We start from the raw sequence: 25,637 nt of genomic DNA on the forward strand, positions 1-25,637 counted from the left end.
CATCTGCAGTCCTTTTTAGTCTCTGAATCAGATTTTTGCTCAGGTCCCTCAATTTCAGCCAGAAAATACCTGAAATCACAGAAAAACACACAAACTCATAGTAAAGTCTAGAAAAGTAAATTTTAACTAAAAACTAATAAAAACATACTAAAAACTAACTAGATCATACTAAAAACATACTAAAAACAATGCCAAAAAGCGTACAAATTATCCGCTCATCAGTCGTCCATGCATGCGCATCGCTACCAGCTTCTCAAACTTCATTTTTTTACGTTCCTTCCACTTTTGCATGTTTTCTTTCCATCCTCTAAGCCATTCCTGCCCTATAAAGCCTGAAAATACGTAACACACAGATCACGGCATCGAATGGTAATAAAAGATAATAAAAATTGACAGTTTAAAGGCTTAGTAGTGCACGAAATTGTGATCATCAATGGCGCCATCAACATGGTAAGCTCAATTGCAATCTCAACTCTTTATCACAACTTCGCACAACTAACCAACAAGTGCACTGGGTTGTCCAAGTAATAAACCTTACGCGAGTAAGGGTCGATCCCACGGAGATTATTGGTATGAAGCAAGCTATGGTCATCTTGTAAATCTCAGTCAGGCAGATTCAAATGGTTACAGATGATTTATGAATAAAGCATAAAATAAAGATAGAGATACTTATGTAATTCATTGGTGAGAATTTCAGATAAGCGTATGGAGATGCTTTGTCCCTTCCGTCTCTCTGCTTTCCTACTGTCTTCATCCAATCCTTCTTACTCCTTTCCATGGCAAGATGTATGTTGGGCATCACAGTTGTCAGTGGCTACAGTCCCGTCCTCTCAGTGAAAATGTTCAACGCGCTCTGTCACAGCACGGCTAATCATCTGTCGGTTCTCAATCAGGTTGGAATAGAATCCAGTGATTCTTTTGCGTCTGTCACTAACGTCCAGCCTTCAGGAGTTTGAAGCTCGTCACAGTCATTCAATCCTTGAATCCTACTCAGAATACCACAGACAAGGTTTAGACCTTCCGGATTCTCTTGAATGCCACCATCAATTCTAGCTTATACCACAAAGATTCTGATTAAGAAATCCAAGAGATAAACATTCAAGCCTTGTTTGCTTGTAGAACGGAAGTAGTTGTCAGGCACGCGTTCATAAGTGAGAATGATGATGAGCGTCACATAATCATCACATTCATCATGTTCTTGGGTGCAAATGAATATCTTAGAACAAGAATAAGCTGAATTGAATAGAAGAACAGTAGTAATTGCATTAATACTCGAGGTACAGCAGAGCTCCACACCTTAATCTATGGTGTGTAGAAACTCCACCGTTGAAAATACATAAGAACAAGGTTTAGGCATGGCCGAATGGCCAGCCTCCCATAATCTAAGAACTAGACGTCCAAAGATGATTCTAAGATCTAAAGTGATCAAAAGATGTAAATACAATAGTAAAATGTCCTGTTTGTAGAGAACTAGTAGCTTAGGGTTTACAAAGATGAGTAAATGACATAAAAATCCACTTCTGGGCCCACTTGGTGTGTGCTTGGGCTGAGCATTGAAGCTTTCATGTGTAGAGACTTTTCTTGGAGTTAAACACCAGCTTTTGTGCCAATTTGGGCGTCTAACTCCCATTCTTGTGCCAGTTCCGGCGTTTTACGCTGGAATTCTTGTGCTGACTTGAAACGCCTGTTTGGGCCATCAAATATCGTGCAAAGTATGGCCTATTATACATTGCTGGAAAGCCCAGGATGTCTACTTTCCAACGCAGTTGAGAGCGTGCCAATTGGGCTTTTGTAGCTCTAGAAAATCCACTTCGAGTGCAGGGAGGTCAGAATCCAATAGCATCTGCAGTCCTTTTCAGCCTCTGAATCAGATTTTTGCTCAGGTCCCTCAATTTCAGCCAGAAAATATCTGAAATCATAGAAAAACACACAAACTCATAGTAAAGTCCAGAAAAGTGAATTTTAACTAAAAACTAATAAAAATATAATAAAAACTAACTAAAACATACTAAAAACATACTAAAAATAATGCCAAAAAGCGTATAAATAAATTATCCGCTCATCACTTAGGAAACATATTTATACCATATCACAGAATAAGGAAGAAATTGTAAAATCATGCAATTTATATGAATAAGTGAGTAAGAAATTGATAAAAATCACCCAAATGAGTACAAAATAAACCATAAAATAGTGGTGCATCACATATGCCTCACATTCAGGGTAACCAAATGAGAAAAAAATTAAGCCAAATAATGGTGATATCATGTGTATAACCCTAATATTCAAATCCTTATGCTCGAGTCATAAGTCAATGATAATAAAGTGGTACGACTCTCAAGGGGGATTTTTAATTCATAATTACAAATAAAATTGAAAAGAGTATTAATCGAGAAGCCTGAAAAGAGTAAAAATAAAATTGCGAAGTCGTATCACTCACGCATCGACAAATAAAAGATAAAGCACGAAGTTGAAAGCGTTATAAGGATAAAGTCATAAAGGAGAATAAGAAAATGACAGAAGGTATATATATAGCACAAGTAGGCATAAGTAGATAGCCACTAGACGCGACCCGCGAAGTTTAGGCCGGCTAGGGTACAGGATATAAGTAGTTGACATCAATAACTCCTAATCTCTCCTAAATGATACATAAGGGCCTCTATAGTTTTCAAAAGGATTAAATACATAGCATGAGTTCTTTAAAAACAAAAGCGGAGATAATTTAAGCAAAATGAAAATAAGAGGTCGTAAAAGGTCTTCACCATCTTTAGACAAATCACAGCTCACTGCTGAGCACTTGGACCTGCATCTGAAAAATAAGAGATATATACGGAATGAGAACCCCCAATCCATGGGTTTCTAGTACGGTAAAAGTGCCAAATAAATACAATGCACTGTAATAAAAACTCACTAGGCATCCTAAACTTCCTTTCACCAAATATTCATCATATGTTCTCGCTAATCCATAAATAGGCAACTGTCATAAGGGAATGCTAAATCTAATTCATCTTCCTCATGCTTCCCAACTTTCTAACTCTCCAACGAATTAGAATCAGAATCATAAACAAAACCATCACCAGTTATTCTGTCTCATAAATTCTATATCAATACTTCATATCCTCACCTGGAACAAGTGAAATCACTTTACTGCGTCCACCTAGAGAGCTCAAATTATCTCATTCAATAATCATCATTTTAAATTAATCATATCATTACTCCATCTCAACAAGAACAACCCTCAGCGTCAACCGACACTAACATTAGGGACCTCTCAGTTGTACAAACACAAGCAATACAGACAAGTAATACACAATAAGGTACAAGTAGAACAAGTAGAACATAATCAGGTAACATAGCATACATGATATAGCAATCCAAAACAAATAGGAAAACCCAAACAATTCAAACATATGCAAATGATGTATGCCTGCCCTATGGCTGATGATATCATATGTCAGTTATATAGCCAACCCAATACGTCCTGGTATCTAACCATGGACAGAAACACCCATGAGGAGCAAGTGGGTTTGAGCTATAACCCCATTGTTACTATCCGCTTAACCCAGAGCTAGTGGAACAACCACTACTGCAGCTACTACCCAGGCGGGTGTTTAAAAGCTCAATCTGGAGTGAGTAGAATCACCACTACTGCCGCTACTACCCAGGCGTCACAATCTCTGACCTGGAACAAGTGGAACGAAACACAACCCTTGCTACTGCCCAGGTATCTCAAACATAGATTCATTCAATTTAAAATCAGTCATCATTGTTATCAAAGCTCAAACATTAACCTGGATCAAGCGGAATGAACCACAATCCCTTGCTACTACCCAGATATCACAAATACACATTCATTTATAATTGCTCTTCATTATTACCAATTCTCAAACAATGACCCGGAGCAAGCGGGACGAACCACGACCCTTGTTACTACCTAGGTATCACAGATATACAATCATTCAAAACTCCATAATTAAACTCATTTATCATAATTCTCCTTCTCCATCTCATACTCGGAGCAAGTGGACAACGCCACTGCCTACTACCCGGGGTCACACATCATATTCATTCTCAAACCATCATTATTCCTTTACCACATTCTTCATTAATCATATATGCATCTCCGGCATACTCGCCACATGTTCAAGCTTCCTCAATCAATCATAATCATTTAATCATTAATCATATATATATACATACTCAGCCAAAATTCAATGCTTATCACAGTCATCCAGCTCATACTATACATAGCAGTCTCACCATCATCCTCAGCAACTCATACAATCATCATTACTCATCATTCATTATTGATTCTCACTTTACTTCATCCACAAGTTACCACATGTCCTAACTTCTTTTTATTACTAGGCATACTATAAAGATTTAAGACTAAAACGATGGAAATCGAGGCTTAGAGGTTTGAAATTCAGTTTAAAAATACAAAAATCATATTTGCTGAAAAAAGGGTCACGCGTGCGCGTCGCTCATACGCACGCATGGGAAGCGCCCATGTGCACGCGTGGGGAGTAGAGAGGTAGGGTGATGTGTGCGCGTCAGCCACGCGTACGTGATGAGCGGATAATTTATACGCTTTTTGGCATTATTTTTAGGTAGTTTTTAGTAGGATATAGTTACTTTTTGGGATGTTTTCATTAGTTTTTATGCTAAATTCACATTTCTGAACTTTACTATGAGTTTGTGTATTTTTTGTGATTTCAGATATTTTCTGGCTGAAATTGAGGGACCTGAGCAAAACTCTGATAAAAGGCTGACAAAGGACTGCTGATGCTATTGGATTCTGACCTCCCTGCACTCGAAATGGATTTTCTAGAGCTACAGAACTTCAATTGGCGCTCTCTCAATGGTGTTTGAAAGTAGACATCCAGAGCTTTCCAGAAATATATAATAGTCTATACTTTATTCATGATTAGATGACGTAAACTGGCACTCAACGCCAGTTCCATGCTGCATTCTGGAGTCAAACGCCAGAAACACATCACGAACCAGAGTTGAACGCCAAAAACACGTTACAACTTGGCGTTCAACTCCAAAAGAAGCCTCTGAACATGTAAAGCTCAAGCTCAGCCCAAGCACACACCAAGTGGATCCCGGAAGTGGATTTCTGCATCAATTACTTACTTCTGTAAACCCTAGTAGCTAGTCTAGTATAAATAGGACATTTTACTATTGTATTCAGTGTCTTTTGACCGATCCTGGATCCTGAATTGTACTTTTGATCCTATGATCACGTTTTGGGGGCTGGCCATTCGGCCATGCCTGAACCTTCATTACTTATGTATTTTCAACGGTGGAGTTTCTACACACCATAGATTAAGGGTGTGGAGCTCTGCTGTACCTCGAGTTTTAATGCAATCACTACTATCTTTTATTCAAATTCAATCTTATTTCTGTTCTAAGATACTATGTACTTCAACCTGATGGATGTGATGATCCGTGACACTCATCATCATCCGTCCCTATGAATGCATGCCTGACAACCACTTCCGTTCTACAAGCAAAAGCTAGAGTGTGTATCTCTTGGATTCCTGATGCACGATGCATGGTTGCCCTCGCCTGACAACCAAGCCTTCCATTCCGTGAGGTCAGAGTCTTCGTGGTATAAGCTAGAATTGATGGCGGCATTCATGAGAATCCAGAAAGTCTAAACCTTGTCTGTGGTATTCCGAATAGGATTCCGGGATTGAATGACTGTGACAAGCTTCAAACTCGCGATTGTTGGGAGTGATGACAAACGCAAAAGAATCAAGGGATTCTATTCCGACATGATCGAGAACCGACAGATGATATAGTCGTGCCGTGACAGAGCATTTGGACCTTTTTCACTGAAAGGATGGGATGTAGCCATTAACAACGGTGATGCCCTACATCAGCTTGCCATGGAAAAGAGTAAGAAGGATTGGATGAAGGCGGTAGGAAAGCAGAGATTCAGAAGGAGCACAGCATCTTCATACGCCTATCTGAAATTCCCATCGATGATTTACATAAGTATTTCTATCTTTATTTTCTGTTTATTTATTATTATTATTCGAAAACTCCATAACCATTTATTATCCACCTGACTAAGATTTACAAGATGACCATAGCTTGCATCATATGAACAATCTACGTGGGATCAACCCTTACTCACGTAAGGTTTATTACTTGGACGACCCAGTGTACTTGCTGGTTAGTAGTGCGGAGTTGTGACTAAGTGTGATTCATGTTTGAGAGCGCTACCGAGTTATTGGAGCCATTGTTGATGATCACAATTTTGTGCACCAGTACGCGTGGATGCGTTTTGTGCTCCTCGCACAAAACTGGTACGCTACCATCACAACTCTCTGAAATTTATACCACGCGCCTGCATCAATACAGCGATGCGTACGCGTCGTCCAGGCTCACATGTAAGAGAGTAAAAATCGTGAGTGACGCGTGCGCGTCGGCCATGCGTGCGCGTCGGAGTACGTTTTCTTAAAAATTTTACTAAGTCTGAAAAAGCTATAGAATTTCATTTTCAAACCTTAAACTTCCGCCACATATAACTTCTTCTACAAAATTCCTTTTTCAACCATTTCTGAACCGTTGGAAAGATCGTTGAATGAACTTTCATAAAAAATCAATTTTTACCCGAAAACAGAAATCACCAATTATTCCAATGTTCACAAGCCAAATTCATTTCCACTCATCCAAATGACCACAACCTAATCCCATTCACATAATTACACCAACCAAAACCAAACCTACCTCACCTACACAATTCAATTCGATTTCGTCACCTTCCACTCCTAAATTCCTAATTTCTTATTATTCCATATTCCTCCCATTTATTCACACACTTAATATTCAATATCCATTCAATCTAATATGACATCACACAATACACACATTACTTACCTTTCTTACCTTTTTTCGGCCTCCGGCCCAAGATTCACGGCCTCTGGCCCAAATTCATAATTTAAATGCATATTCCATAAACCAATACTCATTATCCAATTCATCAAATTCTCAATGCACTAAACATACAAATTCACACAATTCTCAACCCATTCATTAATTTACATTACATATCAACTATACATATTAGTACCAACTATTTATACAATTCAAACTTAATCCTAGAGGCATCTTATCTAGGAATTCTCATCACACCACACGGTACTTAAATAAAACTTAAACCGTACCTCTTGGAGCCAAACCAATTGAGCCTCTTCTTTGGAAGTCTCCACCAACCTTAGCTCCAAGCCTCACCAAAGCTCCACAAGCAAAACCAACCTCCCAATTGTGCACCAAAATCAACCAATACTCTAAGATAACCAATATTACACTTACAATCAACCTAGGGTTCATGAAAATAATAAATTACAAGAGTTGGAGGATTTCTTACCTTAACCCACTGAAGTTTGTGATGAATATCACCCATGGCTCATACTAGAGCACTCCTAAAAAACCAAAATCATAAAATTACTCAACACCCATAACCAAACTCGAATTTAAGAGGGAAAACGAAAATTGGGCAAAGGACTATGGAATACTCACCACAAAACTAAGATAGAATTGTAAAGGATGAGAAGAGCGATACGTGGCCACAAACGGCTCGTCAATCGGAGTTCTGGAGAGAAATTTATGGTGGTTTGAAGATTAAGAGGGGTTAGGGTTTTCTCTCTTCTTCTCTCTCTTCTCTCCAACATGTTTCACATGAGAATGGGGGGTGTGGCTGCTGAATGGCCTTAATTAGGCCATATATATGTTGGGTCTTGGGTCTACTTTGACCCAGTTCCTTCGGTTTAATCCATTGGCCCAATTTTAGGACAAAACTTTTAAGATTCGAGTTTTAAATTGTATTTTAAATATTTCTATCTTCCCAAATTATAAATTCTTATTACCTAACCTTATTCACTTATAATTAATTTATCCAGCTGCAGTAGTGGATAGATCTCAGCCGGTATTGTCGGTCAAATTTTCAGTGCGTATTTTTACGCAGAAAACTATATTTTCGGACTCAGAAAAATCCCCTGAGTCTAAATATCATATTTAAATTATCAAATTATAATTGCTAAATTTTCTAACCATATTCTCTCCTATTTAATTTATTATTTAATTAATTATGGTTTGACTGGGTTTTACATCATAGCTACCAGATAAACTTTTGCCATACATACAAATGGAACCTACTAGCACAAAAAACTATTATTTTACAAGACAAATGTGAAAGTGTGTTTGAAAATTCCAATGATCAATTTCATAAAAGGACAAGTGGAAGGGAGAATTTTAGAGAAATATCATAACCTTTGGTCTCTGTTTACTGTCCTTATCCCAAAAATTAAAAGCACCGTCAGATCCAGCAATTGAAAAGTGTGTGTACCTGAATGCAAATTTCAAATAAGATATGAAACTAAAGCATATTAGATCAACTACCTTTCAGAATGAACTTCAACTAAGTTTGATATTATATGGTTGTCAAACTGCTTTTATATTGTACCCTAACCGGCCTAAACTTCGCAGTTCGCGACTAGTGGCTATTTACTTATGTTATATATCTATATAATATCCTTCTCTTATTCTCCTTAAGGCCTTTTTTCGTGTATATCGCTTTCGACTTCATGTTTTATCTTTTAGTTATCGATGTGTGAGTGATACAACTTCACGATTTTATTTTTACTCTTTTCATGCTTCTCGATTAATATTCCTTTCAATTTTACTTATAGTTATGTATTAAAAATCCTCCTTGAGAGTTGTACCACCTTATTATCTTTGACTTATGACTCAAGCATAAGGATTTGAATATTATGGTGTTACATTATGGTATCAGAGCAATTCGCCCTCGTGAACCTAAGGGATGAAACTGCTTATGCTTCAATGCATGCTCTGAGTCTGTGCCTGTACTAGTTAGGGTATTTAACTGATACATCTAGCATGAAGTCCATGAGTGTACCTTTGGTCATTTGAAGCACTTAACTTGAGATATTGAGTCTGATCACCCTGATATCGCTTGGCTAGTGTGAACAAGACCCGAATGGTGTCTCATGGACATGAATGAAGTAATAGGGGAGGAATTCCCAAGAATGAACCAGTGAGAGCACGCCGAGATAGGAATTTTGACAGTGGTATGAGTGATATGTGTTGGTTTTAGAATTGTTAAGTGACATACTTAGAGGCAAATGGTTGAAAATGATTGGTTTAATTATGCTTGAATCAATTAGATCTTGGTGATTGAGAAGAGAAAAGACTTGTAAATAGCATTATATATTTTGGATTCGAACAAATGTGTATGAATGGGATAATGACTATTGTTAGAAAACTTAAGTTATAGGTCTTGAATGATTAGGATGTGAATTGGAATAACATTGGGTAGATTACAAATTGTTAAGTGTTGAGATAGGTAGATTATGAATTGGGCTTGGGCTTGGTTGAGTTCGATATTGGTTGGTATGTGCATGTAGTTATGATAAATGGGACTCATCGAATGCTTAATATGTAAAGCTATGGCATTACGCTTAAGGAAGAATAAGTGGAGTGAGAGATTTTGAGATTTGTTGATTGTGGTCCTAGGTAATGTGTTCATGAAAATTGAAGATTTTGAGGAAATTTTGAGTTAAACATAGAGATACACTAGGGACCTAAGTTACCATTGGATTCTTAGTGGATGAAAATCATAGTGACGCATCAAAAACTTGCGAAAGTAGTAACACATGATAGTTACGTATAGGAGGTGTAAAGTTGACTAGAGTGTCTTAAGCTTGAAATACTCAAAGGGTTTAGTGGGTTAATGCAAGTAATGATTCTCAGATAATTGAATTTGATTGTGGCTGTGAATTTTGACTGATTCCGGAGTGGATACGGAAACGATTATTGGTGTCTAATTAGATTTAGGTGATAAGTGAGTACCAATTGTCATGTTTGAGTGATAAGTATTACAATTTGATCATGATGACCTAGGATTTAGATTGAAATGTATAATGATTGGATTCAAAGACAAATTTGGAAAACATTAAATTGAAATACTGATCTTGTACTGAGATTGGTTTTAGGGAAACCGTGAAGGGCAGTGAACCCAAATTTATAGGGGAGGTTCTGCCGGAATTTTGAAAGAACTTGAAGAGTTTAGAAATCTTTAAGTTATGATATCAATCGGTAGTTTTAACTTAGAAAGTTTTATGAAGGGTGAGATGAACATAACATTTGGTTAGTTATTGAGAGAAATATATAAGAAGCTAAGAGTATAACGGATAAATATAGCTTTAGCTGGAATCGGGAATAGGGTGTTAGAATTGATGTTGAAGAATGGTAAAAGAATGGTAAGAGGTCGGTTGAATATGAGAGAGCTTATATGAAGATTTGATAGCAAATTTTCAAGGGCGAAAATTCTTGTTAGGTGGGTAGAATGTAACACCCGATCAAACTGTAATTAATTAAATAGGAGCGAACATGGTTGAAAAATTTAGCAATCATAATTCGATAATTTAAATATGATATTTGGACTCAGTGGATTTTTCTGAGTCAGAAAACATGCGTAAAAATGCACACTGAAAATTTGACCAACAATACCAGCTGAGATTTATCCGGTACTGCAGCTGAATAAATTAATTATAAGTGAATAAGATTGGAAAATGAGAAATTATAATTTGGAAAGCTAGAAATATTTAAAATACGATTTAAAACTCTAATCGTAAAGGTTTTGGCCCAAAGTTGGGCCAAATCACTAAAACAAGTGAATCGGGCCTAATTGGGCCCAAGACCCAACATATATATGGCTTAATTAAGGCCATTCAGCAACCACACTCTCTCCCCCCTCCCATTCTTGTGTGAAACACGTTGGAGAGAAGAGAGGGAAGAAGAGAGAAAATCCTACCTCTCTTTGATCTTCAAATCACCATAACTTTCTCTCCGAAACTCCGATTGATGAGCCGTTGGTGACCACGCGTCGTTCTTCTCATCCTCTACAATTCTATCTAAGTTTTATGGTGAGTATTCTACTGTCTTCAGCCCAGTTTTTGTTTTTCTCTTTAAATTTGAGTTTAGTTATGGGTGTTGAGTAATGTTATGATTTTGGTTGTTTAGGAGTGCTCTAGTATGAGCCATGGGTGATATTCATCACAAACTTCAGTGGGTTAAGGTGAGAAACATTCTAACCCTTGTGATTTATCGTTTTCATGAATCCTAGGTTAATGTATATATGTGAAATTGGTTATATTAGTGTATTTGGTGATTTTGATACACAATGGGAAGATTCAATTTGCTTGTAGAACTTTGGTGTGGAGGTTTAAACTTGTGGGCCTTGGAGAAGAGAATTCAAGTTTGGGTGTGAACCGCCGTCATCAAGGTACGGTTTAAGTTTTATTTTTAAGTACCGTGTGGTGTGATGAGAATTCCTAGACTAGATGTCCCTAGGATTAAGTTTGGATTGTGTAAATGGTTGGTACTAATATGTATAGTTGATATGTAATGTAAATTAATGATTGGGTTGAGAATTGTGTGAATTTGTATGTTTGGTGTGTTGAGAATTTGATTAATTGGACAATGAATATTAGTTTGTGGAATATGCATTTAAATTGTGAATTTGTGCCGGAGGCTGTGAATCTTGGGCCGGAGGCCGAAAAGAGGTAAGGAAGGTAAGTGATGTGTGTATTGTGAGATGTCATATGAGATTGAAGGGAATTGTGATTGTTGTTATTTGGTTACAATGGATTGTATGAATTATGTGGTTATTGGTTTTGAGATAGGAATTGATGTCTTTGTTGATAATGCACGTGAGTTGTATATGATGATATGGATTTATATGTATTGGGGTTGATGGAATTGGTAGTGTTGGAGCTTGAGATGTGGAATGAAATATATGATATGATATTTTGTTTGGAATTGAGTTATTTGATTGAGATTGGTTAAAATGGTGGATTGGTGGATTGTGAATTTAATGAGAATATTGAATATATGAGTTGAGGAGGCTTGAGGTTGATTTTGGTAAGTTTTGGTTGGTTTTGAAAATGTTTGAAATTAGTTTGCGTTAAAAATTTAGTTTTTGTTGGTTTTTATAAAAGTTTTGAATTTGGTCTATTTTGATGGAGCATAACTTGGTCTCCAAATTCTCGATTTGTATCAAATTTATTTAGAAATAAAATTGGATTCGAGATGTTTATGCTGTTCGAAGAACGAATGGAAAATGATTTGAAACGAAAAAGTTATGCCCGTCGGAAGTTTGGGGTTTGAAAATGTAATCCTGCAGCTTTTTAAACTTAATAAAAAAATTTTGGTAAAACGTACTTTGACACGCACGCGTCACTCACGATTTTTACTCTCTCACATGTGCGCTTGGTCGACGCGTACGCATCGCTGTATTGATGCAGGTGCGTAGTATAAATTCCAGAGAGTTGTGATGGTAGCGTACCGGTTTTGTGCAAGGAGCACAAAACGCATCCACGCATACACGTGGCTGACGCGCACGCATCACCCTACCCCTCTGGTTTCCACGCGTACGCATAGGTGACGCTCATGCGTCACTCCCTTTTTCCGCTCTCCACGCGTGCGCATGGGCGACGCGCACACGTGACCCTGTTTTCAGCAAATATGATTTTCTGTATTTTTAAACTGAATTTCAAACCTCTAAGCCTCTGTTTTCATCATTTTAGTCTTAAATCTTTATAGTATGCCTAGTAATGAAAAGAAGGTAGGATATGTGGTAACTTGTGGATGAAGTAAAGTGAGAATCAATGATGAGTGATGAGTAATGATGATTGTATGAGTTGCTGAGCATGATGGTGAAAGTGATGTGTATATTATGAGCCGGATGGCTGTGATAAGCATTGAATTATGGCTGAGTATATATATGTATATGATTAATGATTAAATGATTATGATTGATTGAGGAAGCTTGAACATGTGGCGAGTATGCCTGAGATGCGTATATGATTAATGAATGAATGTGGTAAATGAATAATGATGGAAAATGTCGAAAGTGAATAAGGCTTGTGTTTTCTCTCTGGTTGTAAGGGTGACATGGCACAGATACCCTCTAATGGTGACAGGACACAGATTCTATCTAATGGTAATAAGGTGCAACAGAGAGACTGTGCACGGGTAGTAGGTAATGGCGTTGTCCACTTGCTCCGGGTATGAGATGGGGAAGGAGAATTATGATAAATGAGTTTAATTATGGAGTTTTGAATGAATGTATGTTTTGAGATCGTGGGCAGTAGCAAGGGTTGTGGTTCGTCCCACTTGCTCCAAGTCAGAGATTGTGACGCCTGGGTAGTAGCAGCAGTAGTGATGATTTCACTCACTCCATGTTGAGCTTTTAAACACCTGCCTGGGTAGTAGCCGCAGTAGTGGTTGTTCCACTAGCTATAGGTTAAGCGGGTAGTAGTAAGGGAGTTGTAACTCAAACCCACTTGCTCCGCATGGGTGTTTCTGTCAATGGTTAGCTACCAGGACGTGTTGGGTTGGCTATATAACCGATAGATGATATCATTAGTCATAGGGCAGGCATACATCATTTGCATATGCTTGAATTGTTTGGGTTTTCCTATTTATTTTGGATTGCTATATCATATATGCTATGTTACCTGATTATGTGCTACTTGTTCTACTTGTACCTTATTGTGTTTTACTTGCCTGTATTGCTTGTGTTTGTACAACTGAGAGGTCTCTCATGCTAGTGTCAGTTGACACTGAGGGCTGTTCTTGTTGACATGGAGTAACGATATGATTAATTTAAATTGATGATTATTGAATGAGGTAATTTGAGCTCCCTGGGTTGACGCAGTGAAGTAAACTCACTTGCTCCAAGTGAGGATACGATGTATTGATTTAGAATTGTTGAGACAGAATAACTAGTGATGGTTTGGCTTATGATTCTGATTCTGAATTGTTGGAGAGTTAGAAAGTTGGGAAGTATGAGGAAGAGGAATTAGAGTTAGTATTCCCTTATGACAGTTGCCTATTTATGGATTAGCGAGAACATAGGACGAATATTGGGTGGAAGGAAGTTTAGGATACTTAGTGAGTTTTTATTACAATGCATTGTATTTATTTGTCACTTTTACCATACTGGGAACCCATGAGTCGGGGGTTATCATTCCATATATATCTCTTATTTTTCAGATGCAGGTCCAGGTGCTTAGCAGTGAACTATGGTTTGTCTGAAAGATGGCAAAGACCTCTAAGATCTCTTATTTACTTTTGCTTAGATTCTCTCCGCTTTTGTTTTTAAAGAACTCATGCTATGTATTTAATCCTTTTGGAAACTTGCCTATAGAGGCTCTTGTGTATCATTTGGGAGAGATTAGAAGATATGGTTGTCAAACTGCTTTTATATATATATAATGTCCTTCTCTTATTCTTCTTAAGGCCTTTTTTTCCTATATATCGCTTTCGACTTCACGCTTTATCTTTTAGTTGTCGACGTGTGAGTGCTACAACTTCGCGATTTTATTTTTACTCCTTTTAGGATTCTCGATTAATATTCCTTTCAATTTTACTTATATTTATGTATTAAAAATTCCCCTTGAGAATCGTACCATCTTATTATCATTGACTTATGACTCGAGTATAAGGATTTGAATATTAGGGTGTTACATTATTGAATTAGGAAACAAAATTTTATATCATTAATTAATAATTTTTTAATTTTAAAAATATTATAATTAAATACATAAACTTACCTTAAGGTCAGTGGCAGAGCCACATAGTCGAAAAACGGGGGGCAATGAACCCCTAATTTTAATTTTTTACATGTAAATTATATGTAAATTTCAGTTTAACTCCCTTTAAAATTTTATTTTAATCTTATTTTATTGTGTAAGTATTTTTGACCTCCTCTAATATTTCATTTAGTTCCGCCCCTACTTAAGGTATAAATATATTAATCTCATGATTAGTTTATTTTAGATAATTATTTTAAGATTTCGTTTCTTGATGTATTGGGTGAAATTTTATTTTGATATTCTTTATTTTCTCTCTACTTATGCATGAATATTATTCTTGGAGTATACAACTATTAAAAAAAATATATATTTAATAATATTAAATGTTTTAAAAATTTATTTTATACAAAATTATAAATATAAATTTTTATTTTGACTCGAAATAATTTAAAAAATAGGATATAATAATCATTGAATAAAATATATATTAGTTAAATTGTTATAATTAAGATAAATTTTTATAACACATATAAGACATTGAAAGTACAATTAATATATTATTATTATTATTATTATTATTATTATTATTATTATTATTATTATTATTATTATGAATTTTTTTACTTTATAACATTGTTTGATATTTGTATAAATGACAAAAAATATATATAGTTATTTTATACAAATTAAATATATTCATCATAAATTTTTTTAAAAAAACATATTTCAAATTATAAGGAAATAAACATATTTTGTGGATCGCACGAGTACATACATTAATACATATCTTTCGGATAACATTATAGCACCAAATATGTTGACATGGCATATTCTAAAGCTAGAATCCATACTTCTTTATTTTCAATCATTTTAAAAAAGTATCTTCTATTTAATTATGCGCAAATTAATATTTAATAATCAAAATACTACTAACTTTAATATATTCTTCTAATAGTCCTAATTTATATCTTATATTAACACATGATTTAACAATTAAATATCTTTTTCCATGAATGATTAAATCATTTTCACATAAATATATAAAATAAGTTGTTAATATATTTTTAATGATTAAATCATGACTAAAATAGATATTTCAGTAATTATCATGATTTTTTATATATTTTTGTTAATCAATAATTATAATACATATGTTATTTTTAGAAAAAAATCATCTAATAAATAATTAAATTTGTTAATGTTTAAATAAAAAAGAAAGAGTAATTATGCAATGCAATTTAAATACAATAACATTTATAAGAGTTAAGAATTAATTATTCATAATGAGATTCAATATATTATTCCATTAAAAAAATCAATCACATGATATAAATTGAATATATAATGAACTAGATATTTTAGTTATAAAAAAATCAATTATTGAAGTAACTAAGATTTAATAGGGTATTAATATTTGATATAGAAAATTTAATAAGTAGAATTGAAAAAGAAGCTTAATAATATATGACATATTTTGATGCGGTCATTTGAATTTGTTATCTCTGTAGATGTATTTAAAGGATGAATTAATCCTAGTATATAATTGAACATTGGAGGGTAATAAATTAAAAATTTTATTTATAAAAAAATCAATTAAAAAATATACTCTAGATACAGTTGGAATAAATTAACCGTGAGTGTAAATATTTGAATATGTAAAATTGAGTGAAAAATTTAATGATGATGTACATTTTTGTGCGAGGATTTGAATTACTTTTCTCCTAATACAATGTAATCAATTAGGAATTTTGATTATAAGAAAAAAATTAAATAAGGAATATAACCAATATGCAATAGAAATCAAATTGTTGACATAAATGTTTGAATAGAAAGAAACAAGCCTAAAACTTGGTAATATGACATATTTTTATTCATGTTTTTAAATTAGTTTTCTTCTATATATTCTTTTAAAAGATGAATGGCAAAAATATAATTGTAATGATAATAGGTAATAGATAAAAAATGCATCCTTTATAAATAGATGATAATGCACAACAATTATCTGATAGGAAATTATTTTTTAAATCTATTCATGGTAATACATATATTTAATTATAATAATATGACATTAGTTATTTAATATTAAAAAATATTTAGTAACAAAAAAAAAATCAAAAACAGCCTAAAAATTCCTTTATTAACTTTTTAAATTACAACACATATATTTATTATTCTTCTTCTCATAGTCTTCATTTTTTCATTATAATTGAATAAGATATGCATTAGTAATTACATTAATAGTAATAAAAGAAAGTACATTAATAATTTTCAAATTGTTTTAGCAACTATTAATGCGAAGATATTGTCTGTTATTAGCAATTCTATTAATCTGGTGGATTTTTTTTATTACCATGTCTATGTCAATTTCCATCCTATTATGCACACAATTTTTTTAATTCATTTTCTTTATTTTTTTCTTGTTTTATTTCATATAATAAAAATAGTTAAAATATCTTTAATTTAATATTTATAATTTCAAATATACCATCCATAATTTTACCTAAATAACACATAATTTCATATTCATAATGTCCATACTTTCATACATATAATATTTATAATTAACGAATTTTTATAATTAATATTATTCAATTTTAAGATATATATTTTTTTAAATTATCTCACGTGTGTTAGTAGATCATAATTTTAAATTATTTTAATATTTTTAGTTGATATTCATATATATATTTATTTATTAATTTTAATCCGACCAATTAATTATTATATATAATGATTTATTTCATAATTTTCTTTCATATTTTATTTTTATTTTTTATTTTATAATATATAATCTATATATAAAAATATGAATTGTATAGTAAAAATTATTAAAATATCTCTGATTTAATATTTATAATTTTATATGTATAACATCCATAAATTTAAACATATAATAAGCATAATTCATGAATTGAAATTAATTTGTTATTATTTATTATTTATTTTTTTATGTTACAGGTCATAAATCAATAATTTTTTATGTTTTTGATCATCAATAAAGTGAGACTAACAAATTTGAGATTTTATATTTTTTATAAAATTTGTTTTGATAAAATATTTTTTAGGGTTAATGATATAAAGATTTAAGACTTTTATTTGAAATTCTTTTTTTGTATAATTATGAATGTAATGAACTAATAATGAGAGAGAGATTGTTGTGACTTGATTCCCATAAAATTCGAATTGATTTTGTTACAATTAAATGAAAAAGATATTTATAAAAGAAAATTAATTATGTCAATTAATTAAAGAGAGTGATTCCCAATTTCTTATAAGTGAGAATATTATTAAATATATATTATATTTATTGTTTGTGATTTTTGATTACGTAGTATTACTCTTTTAAAAAAATTATTGAAAATTCTTAAACTGTCGCTTTTAATCTAACTTTATCTAAATTCTAATCATACTCCAAGCCTAATTCTTTTGTAAGATTTTAAATTTTTAAAAATTAAATAATAATTTATTTATGAGTTAATATATTATATTAAAATTTTATTTTTAAAAAAATTATTTTTAATAAAAATAATTAAATAAAATTTTATAATTATTAAAATTTAATTTAATTATAATTTATTCTATTAAATTTGAATTATTTAATAAAAAATATTTTGATAAAACAAAAATTAAATTGATTATTATTATTATTATTATTATTATTATTATTATTACTAATATATAACTACTTAATTTCCTCAATTTATTATCATTACTATACTATATTATTATTTATCCTTTCTATTTGGCCGAGCCTTAAGGGAAAAAGAAAGGAAGTAAAATAAGATGGCTAAGATTGCTTATATGAATACATGTGTGCATATATACAACCGTGGATCATATTAAGCATGACACCTAATCAGTCCCATTATACTAATCATTATCATCTAGCCTAATTTGGATTCATTGCATCCACGATGAGAAAGAAAGAAAGAAAGAAAGAAAGAAAGAAAGAAAGAAAGAAAGAAAGAAGTGACCAGAAGAGAAAGAGAGAAAACCGTGACACTCTTGAACCTTCCGATTTTAATTTCACAACTAGAAAATGGATTAATACAGACAGATTTATAGACGGATTTAGTCTTTATTACAGACGGATTTTTGGTTACCGACGAAATTACCGACGGATTTTGTCCCTCTGTAAAAGCCCCGTCGGAAATTATTTATCGACGGATTTTTTTTCCGTCGGAAAATTACAGACGGATTTTTACCAGTTACCGACGGATTTTTCCTCTGTAAATTTTCTATCCATTTTCCAAAGGCGACGAACTTTCCGACGGATTTTCCGTCTGTAATTACAGACGGATTTTCCGACAGATTTTCCGTCTGTAATTACAGACGGATTTTCCAACAGATTTTCCGTCTATAATTACAGATGGATTTTCCGACGGATTTTCCGTCTGTAATTACAGACAAATTTTTAGACGAATTTTTCGTCTGTAATTACAGACAGATTTTCCGACAGATTTTCCGTCTGTAATTTGAACTTTGGAAAATCATCTTACATTCTAATTACAGACAGAAAATCCGTCTGTAAATTCGTCAGTAAGGTAAAATAGAATTTTTTTTTTAATTACAAAATAAACTTATTTTCATACAAAATAAATATAAATTTAATAAATACAAATTTTTATTGATGGTATAAAAATAGAAAAACACACCAGTGAGTACAAAACGCTTTCTTTATAATAAGAAGCAATTATTTCCATGCAACAATACAATCTAAATATATTAGATGACAAATAACTACTAGTGGACTCATCAAGATTCAACATCCTAATTTATGGATAGCTTCATTCTTTCTTGAGCTTCTTAGTGATGATGGCAATATACTTGCTTCTTGAGATTTTTGGTCCATCAAAATTATTCGCTGCTTCCCACTTTCTGAACAGAGGATGTCTACCTTACTATATCCGATCTACACTCAGACAACAAATAAGACAATTATTAGAAAAAAAGAACCAAAAAGGAGTTGTTACCACTGCAGTTACTTTTTAAAGATCATGGACGCTGCCAAATAGCAATAAATAGTTTTTGAGAGAGAGAGAGAGAGAGAGAGAGAGAGAAACCTGAAAGTGTTGCTAGTGAAAATCTAAATTGCAGAAAATAGTTTTTGTTGAATATATAGTATTCCCCCCTCTCTCTCTCTCTCCCTCTCTCTCTTGATGTATTATATGAATGAGGCAATGGTGGCAAAAATGTATAAGAGTTTTACACTATTATTATCAATCACATACTACTTCTATAGTGTGGCAGCGCATAATTAAATATTTGTACAGGTGTAACAGAACCATAGCTCATTACAGCCAACATTAGTCAATTCACTGAGCGCACTCTTGGTCTAAGTGGAATTCATCCCCAATTTAACTCCAAAAGTTCAGTCCAAGTATTGCCTCCTAAATATATTTTGAAGCATTCTAGAAGCATTCATGAAAACTATGAAAGCTGACCTTTAGACTTGGTAGAAAAGGAATCAACATCAGAACTCAATCTGGAACCAGTTCCACTGCTGGAGATGCTTGTATCATTAAAGCTATTCTCAAATATTCCCGAGCCCATTGACTGTAATGGGCCAAAACCTCCTTTATAATTATCACCTCTGTTCTTTATAATCTATATATTACATGAATTGCCTTTTGATTAAATGATGCACACTATTAGAATTTAAAATAAACAAAAATTAAAAAGAAAATCACATCCAGTCATACCTTGTTTTTATCAATCTCATTAGCTTTCCTTTTCATTTCATCCTTTGCTTCTCTAATCTTGTCCTCCCTCATCTGTCTGTGCAGCTTCTCTTCATGACTCTCCATCTCACAGTATTGCTTAACTTGTGTAACAGTCACATTTTCTTTGTGTCCAAGAGAGATTAAAATCAGGTCAAATGCACATTTGCAAATACTTTCTTCAAAGTAGTCAGAATATTCAGGTACCTAAAATGTTAAGGATTAAGGAATAAACTAATTGTAAGCTAAATTTTGACAGAAATTTCATCAATGGTTCCAAATCAGAGATCAAAGCTAAAATATCCTCCCATCCCAAAAACCATTTGGTCAAATGTTAACCATTCTGAACCTTACTATAAAGATTAATGTTACTAAATGCAACCTCCGAAGTAAGAATGCAAAGTCATGTACCAAAATATTTTACTATTAAAAGTTAGAACTAAAAGGGAAAACAACAGAAAGAGAGGAAACTTAGAATACAAGGCATAGAAAAAGTCAATGAAATAACTGATTTAGGCGAACAAGCTGTATAAGTTCAAGGACAAAACTGACATTGCACATATCCAGAAGACTAACCAATTGAAGGGTCACCCTTAGCAATGTATGAAAGAACATCAATCTCATGAAGTGCTGCCTGAACAAACTAGGCTGCACTTTTTTGGATCTTGAGAGCAACATATGACTGCCAAAAAAATTAAAACAGAAGCAAAATACTAACTTAGAGATGATCTAAAAATGAAAATACTGGTTCACTAAAATAATAAAAAGTAATTAGAATTTTGTGACATAATTAAAAATGAAGACGCATAGCCGTAAATGTTTAACCTTTAAAGAAGATTTACGAATCAAACATGAATACTGAATAAAGGTCAAAGGATAAAACTTAGTTATTTCCAATTTCCATATACATCCCACACTATCTACCTTCCAACAAAGTTAAATATAATGAATGCATTATAAAACATTTTCTCATGAGATCCCATGTGTTTAATGTTACAACAAAGGAGCATGAGATATAAACCAAATCAGCATAAGAACCTATTCAAGGATTAAAAACAGAATTAAAAAAATAAATACTGCAATCAGCAATTCAGCATCCAAAAAATAATATATCATTAAAGTTCAAACAAGGAAAATAACCAAAAAAGCCATCAGATCAACGAAGGACCTCATCAATATTGATTTTATCCATTGACATTAGGTAGCAAATTTAGCATTCTTATCTAAGAATCCAGTAAATATAGTAGTTTCTAACGCAGTATTCTATCAACAGAAAAGAGAAAACATGTGAATACATACATAGTGAAGGAACTTACTGATAAAACAATGTCAATCTCATTTTCTGATGCATGTTCTGAAATATGAAGTAAAATATTTTAGGGAAAAAAAAGGAGGGATTTATTTATTTATTTTGAAGGTTGTGAAGCACACACCATTTTCCATCATGGATTGCAATTGCTTGACTGCATCCTGGTTGCAAATACCCATCTTCAACTGAAACAAGGACAAATCTGCAATTGGGTTCTTGAAAAAGTGTGACCTTTAACACTAGCACAGGAAGATTCTACCCATTAAAGAAAGAGAAACTAAAATTGATTGATTCAGGTTCCCAATGGGTTAGAGAAGAAGGTGAGGGTTGCTAATGCTTCTCCACCATGAAAGAATTCAAACTTTGTTTTGTTCAAGTCATGTGAAAGCATGAAAGGGAAAGGGTGGTGGTGTTGTTTTTGGGAAAAGTATAATCAAAAGCTGAAAAATATATATAGGACTACTAAATTTCAACATCTTCAACAACCACCTTAGATTATTTTTCTGTTACATAACTCCAATTATTAATAAGATACACACCAATTAATTAAAACACTTTTTCATAAATAAATAAAGAACTAGTTAACCTTGGTAAGAAAAATTTGGGCTCCTGCATATTTAAGATCCCAATTAAATTCTGTTACGCTAGCACTTATCGATTCTTCTTGTATGTATTTCAAATACGCAGGCTTCCTCGTAGCCATGTATAACCATGTTGCTGCCCACATAAGTTCATCCTGTATTATCCAATAATTATTATAAACAACCACATCATCGTATATATATAACATTCACTTGATAAGATTGATAGGAAATGATTACATTATAGCCTGAGTAAGAGCAGTAGAAGGGACACTCTCCATCATAGGTTCCTTTGTGTGATTTCGAAAACACAAAAAGCTGCCAATAAAATAAGATACAAATTAAAATAAGAGCATGATTGTGTTTAATTATATATAACAAAACATTGTAACATACCGATTTCACTTCGTTTTAACTCATAATTTTGGAGCCTCTGTTTCATGAAGAGATCCAACTCCGGTGAAAGTTGCTGATTCACATTTAATCTCATTGTAAAGTTACTAGGGATCATATTTCTGTACAAAACTGTGAAAAAGAAGAAACGCACAGGGTTAAGAAATTTAAAATTTTGAACCTCATCATGCTATTCAAGTAGTACGCAAGAAAAATTGGAACAAGTTTCTTCGGCTGGGGGTTAGATCCATCTGCTGCATTTTCTGCAAGAGTTGAGACAATGATTTAAGCGTAAAGGCTCTTATCACGATAGAAGTCAAGGTAAAATGATTAGTGACATCTCACCATTTGTTCCAGCAGCTTGCTGGTTCCCTCTTGACTACCAGCTTCTCTTTTAATATCAGCCCCGTCATCTCTATCATTATCATTTCTATCACCATCATCACCCTGGTTCTCTTCTTGAAACTCAGATAGATCAATGTCACCAGACTCCACACTGCAAGGGGGAAAAAAGTTAAAAAAATGCAGTTAGCACAAAAAAGTGAATCAATAATCAAGCTGTAAAACATCACATGCAAAGACATATAATCACCAATAATTATCCTAGACCAATATGCATTCAACTAAAACAAGAATCAATGATCTTCCTACCCAGCCAAAACCAAGCCTACTTGCTAATTAGCTTACAGTCACATGCATTCAACGAAATCAATTAAACAAGAATATTCTACTTTTTTGAAGCTGAAACAAAGGAACATGCATACAGGATTTGAATATAAAAGCCACTGAAATTGTATCCTTCTACTTCATAAAGGAGTACAAATTACCTTTGTGAAGAAGAGTCTCTCTGCACGTTGCTGAATGGTAACACCAGTCTTAAGTACTAATGCTGCAAGTGCCTAGAAAACTAGAAAAAAGGACACATGATGAGAACACTAGTTCTTAACAACTAGTTCTTAAATATCACTTAACTCTACCTTTACAAAAGATCCAATATCAACCGCACGAATGGAGGAGTCAACACCAGTCATCCCCCTTTTCGGGTTGTCTTCAACATCAAAAGGCACATACTTTTCAGATCCATTACCACTCTGATAACTTGAATCCACATCCATGGTACCTGTAAAATTCTTTTGCATACTCCTCCTTTGTTGATACTTCAGGTGAAAGTGTCTGTCTCTGTCAAAAGATATGCTTTGCTGCTCGTTCTTTTGAGGAAAAAGCAACTCAAGGGGCGCCTACATCTGCCAAATTATATTCAAATTAAATCTGAATACAAGTTTCCAATAAAGAAAACATGAAAAAAAAAACAATTCTTTAAAAGTTTGGAATTTGATTAAGATAGAAGCAAATCACTTCCCCAAGAAAGGGCCTTAAATTTTACCATGATATAAAAAATAAAAATAAAAAAAGGGTCCAAGAAAGAGCTGATGATGCCCGTTTTGGGTGATTTTCAGCTGTGGAGAGTCCCCATCAACTGCAAATTTAAATGCAACGCCAATAATTATCATCAAACACTTGGATTTCTAATTCCTTAACTAAGAAAAATGTCCCAAAACATTTGAGTTGAGGTTTGGTTTTACCCATGAGAGAAGCTGTTCCACCCGATTGATTCAACCTCACCCACTCATCCACAATTTCCTTCCACTTCCTGCAAATAAAACAGCTCAATCAAGTACACTGAAATTATGATAAGATTAATTCAATTTTGAAAATAAAAAGAAAAGTAGTGTGTAATCAACAACCTCACAAGTAGCTTCACCAATCTGCGAACGCCATTGGAGGAATGCTTCCGCAACTGATTCACGTGCCTCCCAATGTCAGTCTCCTGCAAGGAAAAACCAAACACCATTATACAGGAAAATAAAATTAATTCAAAAAAAAGAAGCTAAGTCACCTTCAACGCTTGGAACTACATCTCTGCCACCAGTTCAACAAGAAAACTTATGTGTTAATAACTACTAACATTTAGATGATTAATATGAGGAAGAATTAGAATTTTATACCTTCAAAATAGAAGATCCATCAAATTTAGTACTATATTCTTCAGGGACCTTCCAAGTTATAATTAAGAAAACCTCAGGTCACCAAGTTCAAATAAAACAACAAGGCAATACACAATAAACAAGTTTCAAGAGCACAATGACAAAAAGAAATATTAAAAACTATAGAAAGCAATGGCCTACCATGAATTTTAGGTCAAAAAAGCTTCGATTGCAGAAAATAATTCATCAAAATCAGAGTAAACCTGCAGATTCAAACAAAGCACAAAAGTAGAGTATGATAAATCTAAAAATGGCACAGAAAAATTAAGCCCTAAGATTTATCACGAAGAACAGAATCACAAAATCAGAATATATATACCTGAAATTTGAGATGGTTACGAGAAGAACTAAGAGAGCGAGTTGAGATTAGATGGAAGAGGAGCCAGAGAGAGCAGATGCGATGAGAGCGGCGGCAAAGAGAGATCTGCGACGATGGGAGTAGATGCGACGAGAGCGGCGGCGGCGGAGGGATCTCGTGCGACGCAAAGGATGATAGAGAGAGATTGTGCGACGCAACGGCGGCAGCTGCAGCGGCGGAAGAAGCAGCCACGGAGAGAAGAATGAAGTAGCTCGTGGTACAGAGAGAAGAAGAAGAAGCTCATGTTTGATATGAAAGAAGCTCGTGTTTCATTTAGGTTTAATTGAATATTTTTCGATGGAAAATTTAAATTACAGACGGAAAATCCGTCTGTAATAATTTAATAAAACGCGCATCTTGTCTATTTAATTACAGACGGAAAATCCGTCTGTAACCATTTCACGGAAAAAAAATTAATTTTTTCGACGGAATTATAGACGGATTCTCTTTTCCGTCTGTAATTTATGCTAATCTATTTTTTTTATTTTCCGACAAAAAAATTCCTCTGAAATTTTGTCTGTATTTCAGTGGGATAAAATCCGTCGGAAATATCCGTCTGTAATAACTAATTTTCTAGTAGTGTTTGTTTTGATCT

The 25,637-nt window shown here is 33.5% G+C and overlaps 1 protein-coding gene across 45 annotated transcripts; it reads right to left on the reverse strand.

Annotated features, from left to right (window-relative positions):
* Positions 1-19,242: 19,242 nt before the first annotated feature.
* On the reverse strand, positions 19,243-25,357 carry LOC112796584 (coatomer subunit delta). 45 transcript variants are annotated; one of them, XM_072235458.1, is made up of 19 exons: positions 25,004-25,357; positions 24,826-24,887; positions 24,646-24,693; positions 24,385-24,467; positions 24,223-24,290; positions 24,024-24,116; positions 23,617-23,883; positions 23,467-23,538; positions 22,985-23,135; positions 22,821-22,902; positions 22,643-22,715; positions 22,487-22,564; positions 22,252-22,401; positions 21,790-21,850; positions 21,673-21,710; positions 20,933-21,038; positions 20,339-20,563; positions 20,081-20,243; positions 19,243-19,548 (listed from the first exon to the last, which is right to left on the reverse strand). In XM_072235458.1, the coding sequence occupies exons 14-19, from the start codon at positions 21,790-21,792 to the stop codon at positions 19,538-19,540; spliced, it is 546 nt and encodes a 181-aa protein (XP_072091559.1). In that variant the 5' UTR covers positions 21,793-21,850; positions 22,252-22,401; positions 22,487-22,564; positions 22,643-22,715; positions 22,821-22,902; positions 22,985-23,135; positions 23,467-23,538; positions 23,617-23,883; positions 24,024-24,116; positions 24,223-24,290; positions 24,385-24,467; positions 24,646-24,693; positions 24,826-24,887; positions 25,004-25,357; the 3' UTR covers positions 19,243-19,537. The 45 variants fall into 45 exon arrangements, with proteins under 45 accessions (XP_072091559.1, XP_072091552.1, XP_072091547.1 ...); XM_072235451.1 differs by having other exon boundaries at positions 23,467-23,546; XM_072235446.1 differs by having other exon boundaries at positions 20,909-21,038; positions 23,467-23,546.
* Between the last annotated feature and the right edge of the window lie 280 nt (positions 25,358-25,637).

The sequence above is a fragment of the Arachis hypogaea genome, chromosome 4, assembly GCF_003086295.3.
Source record: "Arachis hypogaea cultivar Tifrunner chromosome 4, arahy.Tifrunner.gnm2.J5K5, whole genome shotgun sequence".
Classification (NCBI taxonomy): Eukaryota; Viridiplantae; Streptophyta; class Magnoliopsida; order Fabales; family Fabaceae; genus Arachis; species Arachis hypogaea.

Coding starts and splice junctions, on each gene's coding strand:
- LOC112796584 (XM_072235438.1), bottom strand. CDS start 22,392: ATGTGGGCAGCAACATGGTTATACATGGCTACGAGGAAGCCTGCGTAT. Junction 21,851..22,251: donor CCCAAATTTTTCTTACCAAG/GTTAACTAGTTC, acceptor TCCTTGTTTCAG/TTGAAGATGGGTATTTGCAA. Junction 21,711..21,789: donor GCAATCCATGATGGAAAATG/GTGTGTGCTTCA, acceptor TTCATATTTCAG/AACATGCATCAGAAAATGAG.